This window comes from Limanda limanda, chromosome 19 (assembly GCF_963576545.1).
Source record: "Limanda limanda chromosome 19, fLimLim1.1, whole genome shotgun sequence".
Classification (NCBI taxonomy): Eukaryota; Metazoa; Chordata; class Actinopteri; order Pleuronectiformes; family Pleuronectidae; genus Limanda; species Limanda limanda.
In genome coordinates, this window is record NC_083654.1 from 18,559,546 (window position 1) to 18,578,007 (window position 18,462).

The window sequence follows — 18,462 nt, forward strand, 5'->3', positions numbered from 1 at the left end:
TTTTCTGTGGCTCACTTTAAATTTTAATTGAATGTCTATGTATGAATGAACTGCGGATGTTTCTGTTCTGATTTAGTGAAAATATCACAATCAAATTAAAGAAATATTGAAGAAAATCGTTGAATTGTTTTGTTATACAATAACATGTGAATAAAAGAATTCAAAGTGTAGTCGGGTGTTTTCTCTCACGTCGGGAGCAAAAGGGAGGAGGAAATGTTTTCGGTCACCGAGTCATGAATTAAATGTGAGATGAATATTTCAGATCAGTGTAAGAAAACATCAACATGTGATATAAGGTGCATCGCAGATCCGACCACTCAACAAACCGCACACATCCGGCGGTTTCCAGGCGAACGAACCAAAGCGATGTGGTGGCTCTGTCGGACCCCCGCCCCCCCCCCCCCCCCCGACTCAGCCGGCCTGTGCTGCCTGGCTCGCAGCCCTGTGTGTGTTTGTGCATCCCAGGACAGTTGACATTGATTGTGCGGGAGACAGACCGAGACACATTAGTACCCAGCTCGGGACCGCCGCTGAAAAACACATTAACTGGCTGCATTGGGAGCACTGTCTGGTAACCATGGCAAAGCACACAGGGAGGGAGGGAGGCAAGGGAAGAAGAGGAGGGGGGGGGAGGATGGAGGGGGGTGAGACGGGGCAGTGGGTTCATCGCTCAGTCTCTCAGGGTTTGTCCTTTCCTCAAACGCTCCTTTCCTTTCCTTCGGCCGTGTCTGTCCTTTCCCCTCAGCCTCTCTCTCTCCCTCTTTTGAAGTGACAGCCTCTCTCCCTCTATCTCTCCCCCTCTCCCACTCACATACAAACACCATTTGCATCTCTCTCGCTCTCTCTCTCTCTCTCGCCTTTCTTTCGTTGACCTCATCACTCACCTCATCCTCAGCGCCCTCATCTAACCCCCCCCTCCCCTCCCCTGCGACAAAGTCTACCTCTGTGTAATTTGTCTGGTCTTTGTTTTTTCTTCTCGTTCTTCCCCCTCATGTCTTTTGTTCTCGTGTCGGTATGGTTCCCCTCTGTGGAGACGCGCAGGAAAGACAAGAGCTGGAACTGATGCTGACAGACGAGACACCCATAATATTGACTTCATTTTATACATATTACACGGTTGATTATCAATCATCAATTATCTATCATCTTATTTATCAGGCCAGGTTGGGCTTTTTTTTTAAAATAGTTTTATTAACCACTATAAGCTACTGGTCATATCAGACTAAAGGTGGCTATTGTGACGTTCATATACTTCCCCAGCCAACTGAAGCAGAGCTGCAAAGAACTTTGTCTCCTACTTCAATCAAGATTTCCCTGTGAAGACAAATAAAGATTTTTATAATCTTCTAACCATGAAGAAGTGATAAGAAACTACTTGTTGCTATTTATTTTAGTTGCACAGTTCATATTCCCTCTATAATAGATATAAAATATGATTCTTCTGCAGTAAAACAAAACATGAAAATGATCAGTCTTTCATTTTTAAGAGGAGCAGATTTTGCAGGTGTTACTTGGAGAGTTGGGAGTGAACAGACCTGTGATTGGTCACTTTCAGGTTTGGACATAAGATTAGTAAGAACATTTTTCTACACACAAGTTCTACGATGGAGTTGTGTCCCTTTTCATGATTGTGGACGACATGAGATAAACTTTATCGATCACATGTGTCAGTGCAGCAGATAACAAAGGAACACATGCAATGTTTTGAATAGATACTTAAAATAACTAAATAAATCACACATAGAGATACACAGTAACTATGTAGTATAGTAAAGTAATCACAAGACGAGGATAAAAACCGTGCATTTCTGTGAGTGGAGCTTCAGATATTAGTTTGGCAATAGAAGTGTAATAAGTTATTATAATTCTATTGCCAAACTAATAGAAGTGTAATCAGATATTCAGATATTAGTTTGGCAATAGAAGTGTAGAGGTGTAATCAGATATTCAGATATTAGTTTGGCAATAGAAGTGTAATAAGTTATTATAATTCTATTGCCAAACTAATAGAAGTGTAATCAGATATTCAGATATTAGTTTGGCAATAGAAGTGTAATAAGTTATTATAATTCTATTGCCAAACTAATAGAAGTGTAATCAGATATTCAGATATTAGTTTGGCAATAGAAGTGTAATAAGTTATTACACTTCTATTGCCAAACTAATATAAGTGTAATCAGATATTCAGATATTAGGATGGCAATAGAAGTGTAATAAGTTATTACACTTCTATTGCCAAACTAATAGAAGTGTAATCAGATATTCAGATATTAGTTTGGCAATAGAAGTGTAATAAGTAGTTACACTTCTATTGCCAAACTAATAGAAGTGTAATCAGATATTCAGATATTAGTTTGGCAATAGAAGTGTAATAACTTATTACACTTCTATTGCCAAACTAATAGAGGTGTAATCAGATATTAAGATATTAGTTTGGCAATTAGTTTGGCACTTCTATTGCCAAACTAATATCTGAAGCTCCACTCACAGAAATGCACGGTTTTTATTAATAACCGTGGTAATAAAAAACACCTTCAGGACGCAGGGAAAGAAACCTGTGGGACGTAGGAACCGAAACTCTGCTGCGCCGCCGTTTCCCTCCGGAGCCTCCCGCGTCACGGACCGCCGGAAGTGGCCGCAAATTTAAACCGCCGCCACCATAGATATAGCTCCTACAGCGACAACAAAGACGAACTTTGACTTTACGTCGTCAAAGGAGCCTGATGTCGACGAGAAGCTGAACCGGAGGCGGACCGAGGATTTGTTTCAGGTGAGGAAGTCTCTCTGTTCCCCGCGGGGATTCTCCTGCGTGGCTCCGCTCGCCACCGCCGCCGAACCTGACTATCACCTGGAACACAAGCTGCTCCGGGAACCGTCGCACTTGTTTGAGGCCTCGTATCTAATCAAATTAACCGTTTATTCAGTCACAACTGATAAAGATGGAAGATTAGATTCATTCCGAAATGGGTTCCATGTGTTAGATGTGTAAGTCCAGCGCGTATAAAGGAGGAGAGGGTGAATAACAAATGTGGCGTCGTTAACCGGGCACATGTTGTTGTTCGCCTCACAAGGATCGTCGATCTCCCGCCGCTGGAGGATTTTACACCAGAAAATAGACACGGCCCTGTTAAACCCCAAATGTAAATAATAATAAAAAATACAAGTCATACTCCTTGTTTTTCAAGTTATCTAGTTTGAAGACAAGAATATTTTCGCGGATATAACATTTGTTCCCTCTTGTTTTGATTGAATTGAAGAGCAATAATATCAATTTTATATATTTAAAAAAGGTGATTTTCACAGAGTTTTGTTCATCAGTAAAACACAAATCCGTCAACTCCTCATATGAAAGTGATGTTCACATTTATAAATAGAGTTTGTGTAAATAAAGTTATTATTGTGTCCTAAGGCTCATGAGCAAGGCATGTAGTGTTATTAGATCATTTGAGCTGATCAATAATCAAATGTAATCATTTCATATATTCAGAGAAGGGTTCATAAATACCACAGAAGTGCTTTAACAATATTAGATCCAGACAGAATTTAAAATGGACACTAAAACATCTAAGGTATTATTTCACCATATCTGGATATAAATGTGTAGCTTTAACTGGTTTAGGGTTTTAATTAGGTGTCACTTTTTTAACGCTGCAATCATATTTCAATAAACTAGACTTTAAATACGAATTCATCGATGTTATATTATTTTCTCTTGATTTACACAGCAGCAGATTCATGCAATAAAACAAGACGAGAACTTTTTAGTCCCTAACTTTACTAAATGTAATTTTTATCACTTTAGATATAACCACATTGTTTCTTGTTAAAACATCTGTTCTGTTATGTTGCAGGACTTTTTGTATAAGAAAAGAGAATTACACATATCTAATGAATAAATGATTAACTGTTGATCTCAATGTTGAATCTGAAGGTGCAGTCAGAATTGGTCCAAGCTGCCGGCACCAGTATGGAAGAAGAAGAAATAAAGATGCCCGAGAAAGAACAAGCAGATGACGCAGGCAAAGAGGGGGAGTCCAGTGCCGACAGCAGTCCCATTAAACCAGGAAGGGGGAGGCCGCTAGGTTTAAAGAAGCTGAAGGTTTGTGTAACAGACTTCAGACTCATGGGGCTGGTGTCAGGCATTTCCAACGGTGGGTCCACGCAGCCCAAGAGAGGAAGAGGGCGTCCAAAACTCTCCATCACAACAAAGACAGAGGAGGAGAAGGAGAGGGAAGAGGAGGAGGAGGAAGAGAAGGAGGAGGGATCAGGAGACGACCAAGCTCCTGATTCTGTGCCCGCTCACAGGGGTAGAGGGAGACCTAAGGGGACCAAGACCATCAAAGCAGACGATACTCCTAGGAAAAGAGGGAGACCGAAAAAGTCTTTCAGCAATAACACCTCTTCGTCTGAGAAATTACCGAATGGTGACTCTGAGTCGCCAAAAAGGAAAAGGGGTCGTCCGAAAGGATCTGTGAAGCGTGTGTCAGAAAGTGCTAAAGAGGACGAAGGCACTCCTGTAAAAAGGAAAAGAGGCCGACCAAAGGGCTCTACTAAAAAGAAGTCCAGGCGGCAGAGAGAGGAGAGCAGCGAGGAGGAGGAGACGGAGACGGAGGAGGAGGATACTGACGGTAGCGAAAGCGAAAGCTCACCCACAGAAAGAGTGGGACGTCAGATCAGGTCAACGGGGTCAAATGGCATCTCGGACAGGCCCCAGAGACAGAGGGGAAGGCCACGAAAAAGTCGAGCCACAGACGACTCACCGGAGTTTACGAGAGGAATAGGTCGACCCAAAGGCTCTTTGAACAAGAAAAGTCCTGCTTTAAAGGAGCAAGAGTCACCGAGCCGGTACAAGAGACCACACAACAGACCCCTACGACTGTCATCATCACCACCAGCCAAGAGGGGAAGGCCGAGGAAGTATCCTCTGCCGACGGCGGAGGAGCGGAACAAACCAAAAGAATGGAAACCGCTCGGACGGCCGAGGAAGTACCCGCGTGCTGATCCACCAGAGGGCGCTACAGCCGGCGCTCCAGCCGGCCCCCGCAGAGGCCGCGGCCGGCCTCCCAAGACCCAGTCTAAGAAAGGTGCTCACCTGCGCAAGCGAATACCCGCCGCATCCTCACCGAGCAACCCCGACGACGATCCCCCGAGAAAAAGCAGACAAGCCCTAAGCGCTGCAACAAAGGAAGCTGTCGTACCGCGGAAAAGGGGACGTCCTAAAGGTCCAGGCAACAAAAATAAAGCCAGTGAGGACACGGAGCTGGACCGAGCGTCGCCAACCGGTGATTTACCTCCTGTTGAGGACCATGAAGCAGAGGAGGAGGAGCATGAAGCAGAACCAGCAGAAGAGGAGGAGCAGACGACGTCCCCCGAGCACGTGGGCGATACTGAAGAAAAGCTCGTCGATGATCCCCCGAGAAAAAGCAGACAAACGCTAAGCGCTGCAAAAAATGAAGCAGTCGTACCGCGGAAAAGGGGACGGCCCAAAGGTCCAGGCAACAAAAATAAAGCCAGACAGGAAACAGAGCTGGACCGAGCGTCGCCAACGGGGGATTTACCTCCTGTTGAGGACCATGAAGCAGAACTAGCAGAGGAGGAGGAGCAGACGACGTCCCCCGAGCACGTGGGCGATACTGAAGAAAAGCTCGTCGATGATCCCCCGAGAAAAAGCAGACAAGCTCTACCCGCTGCAAAAAAGGAAGCAGTCGTACCGCGGAAAAGGGGACGTCCCAAAGGTCCAGGCAACAAAAATAAAGCCAGAGAGGAAACGGAGCTGGACCGAGCGTCGCCGAATGGTGACCCTGAGCCGCCAAAAAAGAAAAGGGGTCGGCCGAAAGGATCTGTGAAGCGTGTGACAGAAAGTGCTGAAGAGAACGAAGGCAGTCCTGTTGAGGAACATGAAGCAGAACCAGCGGAGGAGGAGGAGCATGAAGCAGCACCAGCGGAGGAGGAGGAGCCGGAGCCCGAGGAGCAGACGACGTCGCCCGAGCTCGTGGGCGATTCTGAAGAAAAGCTCGTCGAACAAAACGCAGTCTTTGAAGTCATTGACCAGGCTTGATGAACTGAACAAAACGTTGCTGTAGTAGTTGTTGTTCTAAAACATAGAAACAATCTTTGTCAATGAAAACATGTTTTTAACATTTTCTCGCTCTGGTAGAATTACAGGATCGCGGCTCCACTGTTTTCCTGACTAACTTGTTCATTCAGTCTGTCATTTCTGAGTAAGAAGTACTAAAAACCTTTTACTAGAACTGGCATGTAAAGTATTATTATAGACTGTTGCAGTTTTCATTTAACTGTCGGGTGTGTTGTTCGTCAGTGACAGTAAATGTTGGAGAGACGAGAGCGAGGAAAACAAACATCCCGACGGAAGCCTCCGTTCCTCCAGCTTCTGTCACTCACTGTCTTACTGACTTCCTTTTATTTCACTTTTAGGTCAAATCTAATTCCTGTTCCTGGATCATTTCCATGATATTCTAGGATAAACTGGCAGGAGAATATAGAGTCTTTGCACAAGATTTTCCCCTGATATCCAAACACATGCCTCCTTATTTGGATCAATGAAATCAACATGCGATTTAATATCAAAAGGTTCTCTTAAGCTCTTATAAGCCTGTCTGGATGTTTATCCTGATAAATGTTCATAGCAAATTTCATATTTTAAGAAAAGTTTTTACCAAGTTTGTTTCCTGTGGCTCACCAGCGCCTTGAACAGCAACGAGATTAGATTCAGACAAACACCCACTGGGTTTCTGGTCATTTACATTATTCCAAAACGGTGACGGTGTTTCTGACGGAGTTGGAACAGGATCTGGAAGCTTCACTTCGGCTCGGTCGAGCTTCTGTTGGGAGAGTTTGTGAAGAGAGAATATGTTGAAATGTCTCATTTTTTCCCCTAAATGCCATTTCACACTAGATCTTGTCAGAACATTTGTTTTGCCTTAATTGTTCAAGCTTTGAATGTATCACCAGTTTGTTTGTTTTGTTTGGATCAGTGGATCCGTTCATGTCGTTTTGTTGAATGCGTTCCTGGACCGGACATGTCACCTTCCTGCCGCTCTGTAGATTTCCTCCTCCACTTTTCACTTTTTAATAATCTGTTTTCCATCCTGTTTTCTTGTAGCTGTGATATTTTTTCTTCTTGTTTTTCCAAACGCCTTGGGGTTTGTCATGAGATTAAGGTGATTGGGTCGATTTCACACACATCCATTTATTTTCCTTTGAGCCCCTTGTGTACACATATTTTTTGTGTGTGATATCGTTACCCATATTAACACCTCTGTGGCCGGAGTCGGACATCGATGTTTCCTAAAATGCCAAATTGTGCTTCTGTGTTTCCAGTTCTGTAAAAAAAAATATACTGTGAGGTGACGGAGGTGGAGGCTCCGTCGAGTCGAATCCTTCTGAGGGGACATATTTGGATTTTGTGTGTTTTGAACAAGAATCCAATAATTTGTGAGAACATGGTCTTGAAATAAAATGTTGATCTGTTCAATTTTTTCCACAGTGTTTGGTTTTATTCGTTAACTCCTCCCACTTTACCCAGTTTAACGATGTAGGCTCCACAGAAAGTAACAAGTTGATTATAATGTTGATTATAAAGCTGGTGGGTGGCAGCTCCACCCTCAGCAGCCTGATGACGTGACTCATGCACAACAACTTGAGTGAAGCCAAATCAAAGATCATGTTGGCTGTGACAGATGAATCACTACGCCTTAAAAAAAACACCAGTGAAAGTAAAGAGGGTGAAGTGGAAAAATAAAATCAACATCGTTATTATTCGAAGTTATTGGACAGGGCGTTTTAAAATTATTTGAGAAATATTTATTGGCTTAAACCAAAGGAGAAATACAACATTTTAACAAATATTAAAAACTAGGATTATAGTATTATCCTGTTAATGTAATTGACAACATTATAGTTCAGTGTTTCGTACTTGACTGTCTGTTTGTAAACTACATTATTTTACTGCATAGGGACTACAGTTCTTTCATGTTATGTATATTCCTGTTTAATAATTAATCCTAGTAAAAGGTTTGTCAGTTTTCACAGATAAAGGAAAAAAATGTTCATAGAAAAGGATTATGAAGACCAAGGTGACGTCACAGGTGGGTCTTTGGCTTGTTGTTTTTGGTGAGTGGAAAGTGTATAGATAGATAGATAGATAGATAGATAGATAGATTTATTTACGCCCTAAGGGAAATTAAGTCGTCAAAGCAGCCGGTATATTTGAATACAATAAAATACAATACATTACAATAAAATAAAAAATATTGAGGTAGAAAGAATAAAAAACAGAAACACAAGATAAATATATAGATAAGGTGCAGTGGCAAGATGATGGTAATAGTACTGATGATATGATGGTAATGTTATTGTTAGACAGTATATAAAAATAGTACAGTATATATAGTATATAATATAACATAATATATATTTATATATGATAGTAATTATACCAATACAATAGCAGTATATAGTAATAATGGCAGCAACAGTATATATAATAATAATAGTAGTAATATAATAATTATAATTATAACATGTACACATGTATAAATACGTGTATATAGACGTATATATAAAAAGAATATACAGAGAGTATGATATAATATATGATATATAGTAGAGGTATAAATATTAGTATTTGACTATACAATAGATAATATAATATACTATGAGTGAGAATATGTAGACAGAGTGTGCAAAAGACAATATTATTGTATAAAAGGATATATAATATCAATATGGTTTATATTAACACATATCACATATGATGTGAAGTAAGTGTATATGGAGCGGAGTGTTGTACAGGGTACGTACTTGACTGTCTGTTTGTAAGCAGCATTATTTTACTGCATAGGGACTACAGCTCTGTCATGGTATGTACATTCCTGTTATTAATAATTAATCCTAGTAAAAGGTTTGTCAGTTTTCACAGATAAAGGAAAAAAGTGTTCATAGAAAAGGATTATGAAGACCAAGGTGACGTCACAGGTGGATCTTTGGCTTGTTGTTTTTGGTGAGTGGAAAGTGTATCGGAGTGAGACCTTGTCGCCGTGTCGCCCCTCTGTGTTCAGAGCAGTGAAACACCTGGTCACACCTGCCAGGTAACTTCAGTCTTCAGCTGAGACACAAACAGAAACTCAGCTTCCCCCCCCTCCGAGGTCCGGATCGTGTCCCTCACTAAATCCACAGGTAGGTCGAACTTTCACTTTTCTCTGTGAGTGTTTGTGGATCAGAACATTTCACTCGGATCCCGAACAGCAGGTTCTCAGCTCCGACCCGAGAACCAGACGTCTGAGATCCGAGCGTCAGGCCCGAGCCTCGACCTGGTCCCGACAGGCTGGATCATAAACAAAGATCTGTGGCTTCAGACTGTGGGTTGAATCCAGTCTGGGACCAGTTCGGTGTGTTTCTCTCCAGCTGCTCCCAGTGAAGAGTCTCAGGGGTTTTGTTCAACACCAGGTGACATAAAAAACAGAAGAAAAACAAGGAAACGAAAGATATGTGACTCAGAGGAGGAAATCCATTTCCCTACAGATAAACAAACAGGTTACAACCCTGAGTTTAAACAAATTGACTCTAACACTGGGTCCATTCACCCAAACAACAGGTTCACTGTCACAAATATAGACTCATAAAGATTTACACTGAAAACATGTAAAAAAAAAACAACTTAATTTACATTTATACCATGCTTAAAATTATATTTGTAAGAGTATACTACAAATACAAAGACTCGTATGTATAGATACATTTATATTTATACCATGTAGAAAATATTACTTCATAATATGAGTATATTATGAATATAAAGACTTGTGTATATACCAAAGTTTTGATCCAAAGCATCCATTATTTGAGTGACAGATTCAAAACATGCATGTGTAGCTTTTGATTTAAAACGTATGAAAAAACTACGTCATTAAAAGAATGTCTTGCTAATATAGACAAACATTTGAATACAAAGCTTAAAAACATCTACTTCATTATAAGAGTGTGTTGCAAATATAGATCTGGATTTAAAACATGTTTAAAAAACAACTTCATTTACATTTATACCATGCTGAAAATGATATTTGTACGAGTATACTACAAATACAAAGACTCGTATGTATAGATACGTTTATATTTAAACCATGTAGAAAATACTACTTCATGATATGAGTATATTATGAATATAAAGACTTGTGAATATACCAAAGTTTTGATCCAAAGCATCCGTTATTTGAGTGACAGATTCAAAACATGTATATGTAGCTTTTGATTTAAAACACGTAAAAACATCTACTTCATTATAAGAGTGTGTTGCAAATATAGATCTGGATTTAAAACATGTTTAAAAAACGACTTAATTATAAGACTTTTCTCTCTATATATATAACGATTACAAAGTTCAGAGTCATGTGTTGCAGGAATGCAGCCGTGTTGATTTCACCATCACTCATATGGTTGAATTGTATCAGTGTTTTCTGTTAATAAATGTCCAGTTAGAATAACCTGACAGATAAGTAACAGGTGAGAAGGGTTTGTCTCGTCTCTGTCGATCTGTGAGCGAATGTATAAACCTGCACGTACAGTTAAGGACACATTTATATTTAGATTAGTTTGATATTCAACAAACTTTATATGGAATTTCCTTGATTTTCTGCTCAAACTGAACTGATGATGCACCAAACTTAAACTTACTCCACACACCTTCTCCCTCTGTGTGTGTGTGTTTGCGGATAGGATCATACACACAGAGCAACACACCCATGATAAACACTGAACTTTGATTTCTAGTTTTCTTGAAGGCAGAGCAGGATGTTGTTTTGTAACTTTGTCCTAATTTCATTTCCTCACAGGGAAAATCCACAAATATGACTCTCAGCAGCTGGGAGAAGTTCTGCTAACAGTCCAGACGCAGATCCACTGAAAAACAGGATTTAAAAAAGTTTGACGAGATGTCCGGCCTCGGTGGTTTGATCTCAGACTCGATAGTGGACGGTGCATTTCCACCTGATGGTTCAACTGCAGAGCCTCAAGTTGTTGGAGGTGTAAATCCACCATACGAGGATAGGAAGAAGAAGACAAATGAAGAGGAGGAGGGAGAAGATGAGGTGTTAAAGAAGGGGGAAGATCACAGAGACAAGGAGGAGGAGGAGGAGGAGGAGGAGGAGGCGATCCGCTCTGCTCTTCTGGAGCTGAGCACGTTGCCGTGGCCTGGGGACAAAGACAGGAGGCCTCAGACGGACACCAGCGATGGAGCGTGGTCAGAGACACGAGGGTCAAAGCCTGAGGAGAGGGACACTGGGTTCAGCGCAGGAAGTCAGGACACGTCGGAGGAGAAGCAGAGCGAGGCCGAGGGACACAAGAAGGGCAAGGCCAAGTGGAGGGAGAGCATGCCCGAGGGGGACAGGTGGAGGGACGACGTGGACGAGCCGCAGCGGGACGGGGACGGCTCCGGCTCCCAGGCAGACGATGAATATGAGGAGGAGGAGGGAGGAGGAGGAGGAGGAGGAGGAGGAGGAGGAGGAGAGTCCCACTGGATGTCAGAGAAAGCTGCTCTGGGCTTCACTCCACAAGTCACCATCGTGCATCCGTCCGGCAGAAGTCCTCCAGAGGAGAGTCGGCTCTTCATAGAGAAGGAGGGCGAGCCGCAGGTGGAGCCGGACGGGGACGCACAGCTCGGCCCGGAGTGGACGGAGCAGGACGACGAGGACTGTGAGTGGAGGACACACACTCTGAGCCTGTGTGTGTGTGTGTGTAGAGTTTCTGCAGTGTTGAAATCAAAGATCTTTCAGTCATTTTCAGGGATAGAAAACCCCATAAAGATTGAAGAACACCAATTTAATACCTTTTCACAGGAAAACCATTAGGGGCAATAAGGGGTAAAATCAAACATTAAATACTGAATCCTGTATGTCGGTGGAATAGATATAAGACAAAAATGTTGAATCCAACAATAATTAATATCAAAATCTGCATCATCAGCATAGAATGAGGAAAGATGGAAGAAAAAAGGCTCGATCAATAAAAACGATCAGTTTTTTTCTAGGGTTGCAAAGGAGTGGAAAGTTAAGCTCGGGAATTTGGGGAATTTTGAAAAAAACAAACAAAAAAAAACAACTTTTTTCTCATCTTATTCTACAGAACAATGCCACGTGCACTCTCTCATGTGTGGAGACATTTCACCTCGTCCAATGTAGAAGGAAAGGCTGTGTACATTTGCAAATACTGTGCAAAGACCTATGTTAAGAATGACACAACGATGCAGAAGCATATAGTCAAGTTCCCAAAGTTTCCTCAGGGCTCAAATCAGCCTATGACACAACAGAATGTTTATATTTATGTCTGTATATGACAAGGTAAATACAGTTAGTATAAATTACCCACAAAATTCCCAGTTTATTCCCGTTAATTCCCGTATATTCCCGTATATTCCCGTTAATTCCCGTTAATTCCCGTTAATTCCCATGGAAAGTTTCCAACTTTGAATATTCCCGGAATTTTGCAACCCTAGTTATTTCAGATTTATTGATGTTTAAAATTGACATTTACTAATTTTGACATAGGTTCCCAACACACGAATGCAAAAGCCCACAATCAGATCACAGTAATGTGTTTACAGACTTTTCAAGACCTTCAAGAACCAGATGTTCTCTAGAGCAAACCCAGTGAATGAAAAATTAAAAAGACACATTTATCAAACTTCTTACTGGTCTGACAGTGAAGAGCAGAGTTGACGCTGTACCTTTTGTGACATTTTAAATCTTTGTTTAGTGAGACAATGGAGCGACGACAGGAAACGAGAGGACGAGAGATGGCGAGCGACAGAATTCTCCCCGATCGTCCAATTTCTTAATCCCTCTAATCCTGCTTCTCTAACCGTCGAGAGATTTCCTTTTTCCAAACATCCTCTTCCAACACCTCTCAAATAGAATTAGGGCCAGATTAAGTCAGATTATCATTAAGTGAGATGCTCTTTGTGAACGATCCTAAATGAACCCAAATCCTTTTTTTCTTCTTCTTGAAAAGAACAGAGAACACATCATATCTGCGATTTTTGTTTCACCAGATCTCGCTGTGCCGTGGATTTTAAATCATTAAATATTTAAATTATGATTTATTTAAGTGTTTTTAATCAGGAGAGATTTTACTTAAATTTTTTACCATTTAACATGTCCCATATGAACAGGCGAAACGTTTCCTGCAGCACGTTTTTCACTCTGATCTTTTCTGCTTGATCGCACGCAAGAAATGTCCGGAGATGAATTATGCAACGTGTGTGTGAAAGTGTGTGTGTGTTGCCTCCGCAGTTCTGTGTGAGCGGGGGTGCAGTGTCAAGCTGCTGCTGGTTCTGTCGACGGTGGCCGCGGCGCTCCTCTTCCCTCTCCTGGTGTGGGGGGGCTTCGAGCTCCTCCCCTTCGAGCCGCCGCTGCTGCAGAGCGCCCCCCTCAGGGTGGTGTACACCCTGCGCTGCTCCTTCTTCGCCATGATCCCCCTCCTGCTCGGTACGACCCCGGCATGTGTCGCGATTTAGAAATCGATCAATGTGATGTAAGAAAAATTGAAGCCAAATCATCTCGGATAGGAACGCTGCCATCTTGTGCTGGTGATGTCACGTGGGGCCAGAGTCTGTGCAGTAGTGATCCCATTGCAGAGCTGTCGACCAATCACGTCACAGTCTCAGTCCTGTTACATAACATCAAATATCTAATTAAAAAACAATATAACTTACTTACCAAATTTTGTATTCAGCCCATATCTAATCCACTAACTGGGAAGAGGCGGGGTTTATGACAGCCACAAGGGGGCGATCCAGATGTTTTGGCTTCACTTTCCTGAACCATCACGTCGTCCATCTTTATTTACAGTCATGTGGTTTATCGTGCATTGAAGCAAACCTTAGATGATGTAGCTGATGACGTTGGCCCGTTGTGTCCCTGCAGGCGTGCTGGTGCAGGGCGTCGCCCGCCTGCGGCACAGCGAGATGAAGCCGCTCTTCCAGAGCAAACTGCTGAACAGGGAGGTCGCCGTGCACTGGCACTACGTCAACGAGTCCCTGGCCCTCTTCCTCTTCTACTTCCTGCAGCTGGCCGTCATGGCGAGCTACATCAGCCAGGATCTGGTCAAACTGGTGCCGCTGCTCACCATCATGTTTGTTTTTGGCAGGTACGAACGTTTAGGGATCAAATCTGATAAGGAAGGAGGGCGTTGATGTTTTCTGGTGCTCGTGAAACACTCATCTGCTTCTTCTCTTTCCTTCCCAGACTCATCTACTGGATCTGCCTCTCTCTGGGCAGCAGCTTCCGGGGCCTCGGCTTCGGCTTCTCCTTCTTCCCCATCCTGGTCATGCTGGGCGTCAACCTCTACTACATCTGCTCGTCAGTGGGACAGGAGTCGGTGTTCGACGTGGAGCCGCCCACCACAGCTCCGCCTCCCAGTCTGCGCTGGTGGGGCTGAAAGACGACGTCCGAGAAGAGAGGAGGACGAACGGCTGGCAAAGCTTTACGACACAGAACCCACAAACCCTGGCTTGTTCTTTGAGCATCTTTCCAAAGTTCTAATCCTTTAAGATTGTGGTTACTGAAAACACTGGGCAGAAACTCATCAGAGGAAGAACCAATACTATTAGTTTGCAGAGCAGCTAAACAAACATGCTTTCATAAAGTCAGTGAATATTAACTATTAAGGATTATAAATGTTGTTATTTGATTACTTTGTGAACATAGAAATGCTCAAGGATCTGAATCAGGTTGGGACTTAAAGTGAAGCTCAGGTTGTTCTGTATGAATATGAAAATGCAATAATATTCACACCGTTTATTGGACTTAAAACTCTAGAGATGTGTGAAGGAGCCTCTTCCTCCTCCTCCTCTTCTTCACAATGTTATTATTTTTGTACCATTTATCTTGTGTCACAAACCTTTTCACTGTCAGGAACGTCTCCTCGTGCTGAGCCGCTGATGATCCAGTTCTGAGGCTGAATCGTTTCAGTGGGATAAACCCGAGTTTGGATGTGAAGCAGAAAAACAGGAAAAATAAACACGTTTAAAAACTCCGTTATGAAAAGTAAATATTTCAGGGATTAGATTTTTTTTTTTATGAGGTTGAATTATTCGCATCAAGTTGTTTTATGAATCCTGTTTCTTATTTTGTTGTCGCAGAACTGGTACTCGCGACATCTTTATACTCTTTATTTATAACGAAACATGTCTTTGTTTTATTGATCAGATGCTTTAGTGACATTAGTTGCTGAGTTGTTTTTTCGTTAGTCTCGCTTCTTTCTGTTGAAGGATTTTTCTCATTGTAAGAATAAATGTGTATTTAAAGTGAATATCAACAATAAGTGCCTTGAATGAGTAAAATAAAGCTTCGTTTCCAAATCTGAAGATCAATATTTGATGATTTAGATCGTAACGACGTGTGATCTTTCCCTCAGACATGAGAAACTTGGTGAGCCATTATATTTGAGTTGAAGTGGCGACTCTGTCTCGTCTGAGATGTTGATTCATGAGACAAGTTTCAACATCAACTCGTCTAAGCCGCAAAATGCAGCCGGTCCTGAAAGACAACAACTGCCCAGTCATGGTTGAGGATGACGAAGAAAGACTGACGCCACAAATATGCAACAACAAACATAACAAATCCACAGAAACAAAGGAACTGACGGTTCACAGCAAAGTCACGACGTTAGTTTCACTGAGCTCAGATCCACAGATTCCCTCTCACCCTCCACCGCTTCTCTGTCTGCAGGATTACGCAAAAAAAAAAAAAGATTTGTACAAAACTTGGTGTCAGAATGGAATCCGTTGGATCCAGTTGGACTGGATTAAAAATATTTTTTTAACCTGTTTCTTGAACATTGTGAGAGGAGGTCAGAATAAATAATGGAACACAGAAACAGGAAGATGTGAGGGTTCAATCAAATCTGGTCATTTCTTTATATCTTTGAATGTGAGAAATGAAGCTTCATCGTACAAACAGTGACAACAGAAGATTGAGAGGAAAAAGCTGAAAGAGATTTGACTTGTGTTTACCGGTTGTTCCTCGTTGGGGACTTTTTATTACCTTGAAAAAGGAGGTTACACAATAAACAGCCTCTTTCATGTGGGAGAAGAAAACAAACCACAGATTCAAGTTCATTTCACTCAATTTGTCTATTTAATATATAAAATACGGTAAAACATACGCAAAAAGGATAAGGTTTCAAGGGACTTGGATACTTTGGTACAACAAACACTTTTTGTAAAAGCGGTATAGAATTTCAATTACATATCAGTGCATACTTTGTATATGAAAATATACACAAACTGTATATCATTCTCAAAAAACAACAAAAAGAAATATTTTCTTTACAACAAAAACCCAAAGCGGACTAGCTCAACACAATATATTAGCTATAAATTTCATCTTTAGTATTTCATATGCTACATTATTCTGAGTCCTTTGAAAACTCATTTGTGATGCATGTCCTTTATCTTTACTGTACGTAACATGACTTAAGTTGTTACCTGTGTCCCATGCAATTACATGTTTCAAATTTCATGATTTACCAATTTCAGTTGTTTTCTCTCGTTTTTTTTCTTCTTCTTTATAAATATATTCTATATCTTAATTAAAACTGCAGCATTTAACTGGTATTTCCTTCCTTCATTGCATTTGCTAATACCACAATAACTGATCGTGCAATTTTCAGCAAGTTGTTTCAAAAAAGGAAACCAGTACTATATGTTTATGATAAGAAAGGTAAACGCAATAGAGAGAAAAATAAAAACAGTTTGGCTATCCTACACAAAATAGCAATAAAATAAAAGCTCCATAATAATATCATTATATTAATAATAGACAATGGAACTGTCACCAGCACAAATTAATCCAAAAATAGTGAGATTCTAAAAAACATTGTACACAACAAGTAACAGGGTGCAGGTTTTTCATTTCTCATATAGATTGTCTCGTGACTACACTGCTAGATCTGACAGAACCTTATTGTACATGAGCGAACCTGCGAGCAGCAGGAGGATAGAGCCAATCAGTGTGGTGTCACATTTCTGTCAACCATCAGCGCCCACTAGGAGTTTCCATGGAAATTAACTGGTTTAAAATGCAAATGAACAGCGTGGTAGCAGAGGAGGTGGTCGGCTGCTTGAGGGCTGGAGCCGCTCAGCAGGCGAATCTTTCAAGTTTAGGAAGAGTTTGACACTTTGGGGAAACAGAAATCACTTTAATGCCGAGAAGTTTGACGAGAAGTTTGTTACTTGTCCCTCATGTCGTCAGGGAAACCTCCTGTCGCTCCAAGCGTCTTTCAAATAGCTTAAATTAGCTACTGTTGTGAGTTCATGTGATTAAAACAAAATTATGTCTAGCACCTTTTAAAATGAACTGAATCGATTGAATGAGAGTTCATGTTGGGTTTAATTTCAATGTTTGAGCAACATTAGCTTTGTAGTTTTCAGCAAGAGGAAAATATCGTCACAGTCAGAAATGTGTGATATCTCATAATGCGTTTCCATCCACGTTAAAATACACATTCTCAATTACTCTTTTCTTTTTCTGATTAAGAAACTCTTAAGCCTCTTAAAAAGTATCCCTCCTTCTCCAACAGCTTTTCCTCTTAGAGGCTATTTGAAGAGTAAAGGTAAGATTTTTATAGTTTTACCAGAATCTAGTTTTAACTGAGAGGGGACATTTTTTGAAAATGTCATAGTTATGAGACGCTTCTTAAAAATGTCACCACTAGGGGCAAACTAAACCGTTTCAAAATAAGAAGTGAAACAAACTGTTTCTGTATTTTAATGCATCCTAAACTTAATATTTGCATTAGGATGGATCAGTGGATGGAAATGCTCTTTAGCTCACATTTTCTTTGACTATTAATATAATCTAAATGCCATTCAAATTTGTTCTTAATGTGCCAACCCGATTGCTGGTGATTATGGATTCAGTGATAGAACATGAATGCAGCATTAGACGTCAGCCTCAGAGTTGATAGGTGGGTTTGTTAGCAGTTTCCTGCTGATTTAACAGTCTGCTGTAGCTTCAGCTTCTCGTCCAAATCTAGGGCAGAAAGTGAGTTTCCCAAAAGTTCCTTTAACAAATCAAACGTTAAATACTCTCCAACATGAGGTTTTGGTTTTTAGAAAGAGTTGGTTGAATTGTTTTCCAGTGCTGATTGACAGAAGAAGAAAACGAATGACCTGAAATGAGCTGTCGCGTGAAGGACGGAGAAATAAGCTGATCATGGAAAACATGGACTGGCGTTAGGCGTCTGTTCGCCCTCGTGAAAAGGTCACAGGTCGAGGTGATATCCTCCACTGACCCACAGCGTCTGTGGTTCCACTCCATTTCACCCACACACATTTAAAAGTGTAGCATTGCCTAAGTAGATATCAACAGTCAACAAACACCAGCCGACGCAAACAGTCTGCACCGAGAGCGTCAACTCAGGAGGGGAGAGAGACTTCCTGTTCCT

The 18,462-nt window shown here is 41.4% G+C and overlaps 2 protein-coding genes across 2 annotated transcripts; both read left to right on the top strand.

Annotated features, from left to right (window-relative positions):
• Positions 1–2,624: 2,624 nt before the first annotated feature.
• On the top strand, positions 2,625–7,495 carry si:ch211-288g17.3 (uncharacterized). Its single transcript, XM_061092956.1, has 2 exons — positions 2,625–2,770; positions 3,932–7,495. Exon 2 carries the CDS (start codon positions 3,968–3,970, stop codon positions 6,056–6,058), a length of 2,091 nt encoding a protein of 696 aa, XP_060948939.1. The 5' UTR covers positions 2,625–2,770; positions 3,932–3,967; the 3' UTR covers positions 6,059–7,495.
• Positions 7,496–9,120: 1,625 nt separating this feature from the next.
• Positions 9,121–15,299, top strand: LOC133026116 (transmembrane protein 79-like). Its single transcript, XM_061092975.1, has 5 exons — positions 9,121–9,198; positions 10,851–11,709; positions 13,305–13,499; positions 13,938–14,160; positions 14,259–15,299. The coding sequence occupies exons 2-5, from the start codon at positions 10,950–10,952 to the stop codon at positions 14,449–14,451; spliced, it is 1,371 nt and encodes a 456-aa protein (XP_060948958.1). The 5' UTR covers positions 9,121–9,198; positions 10,851–10,949; the 3' UTR covers positions 14,452–15,299.
• The last annotated feature ends 3,163 nt before the right edge of the window (positions 15,300–18,462 follow it).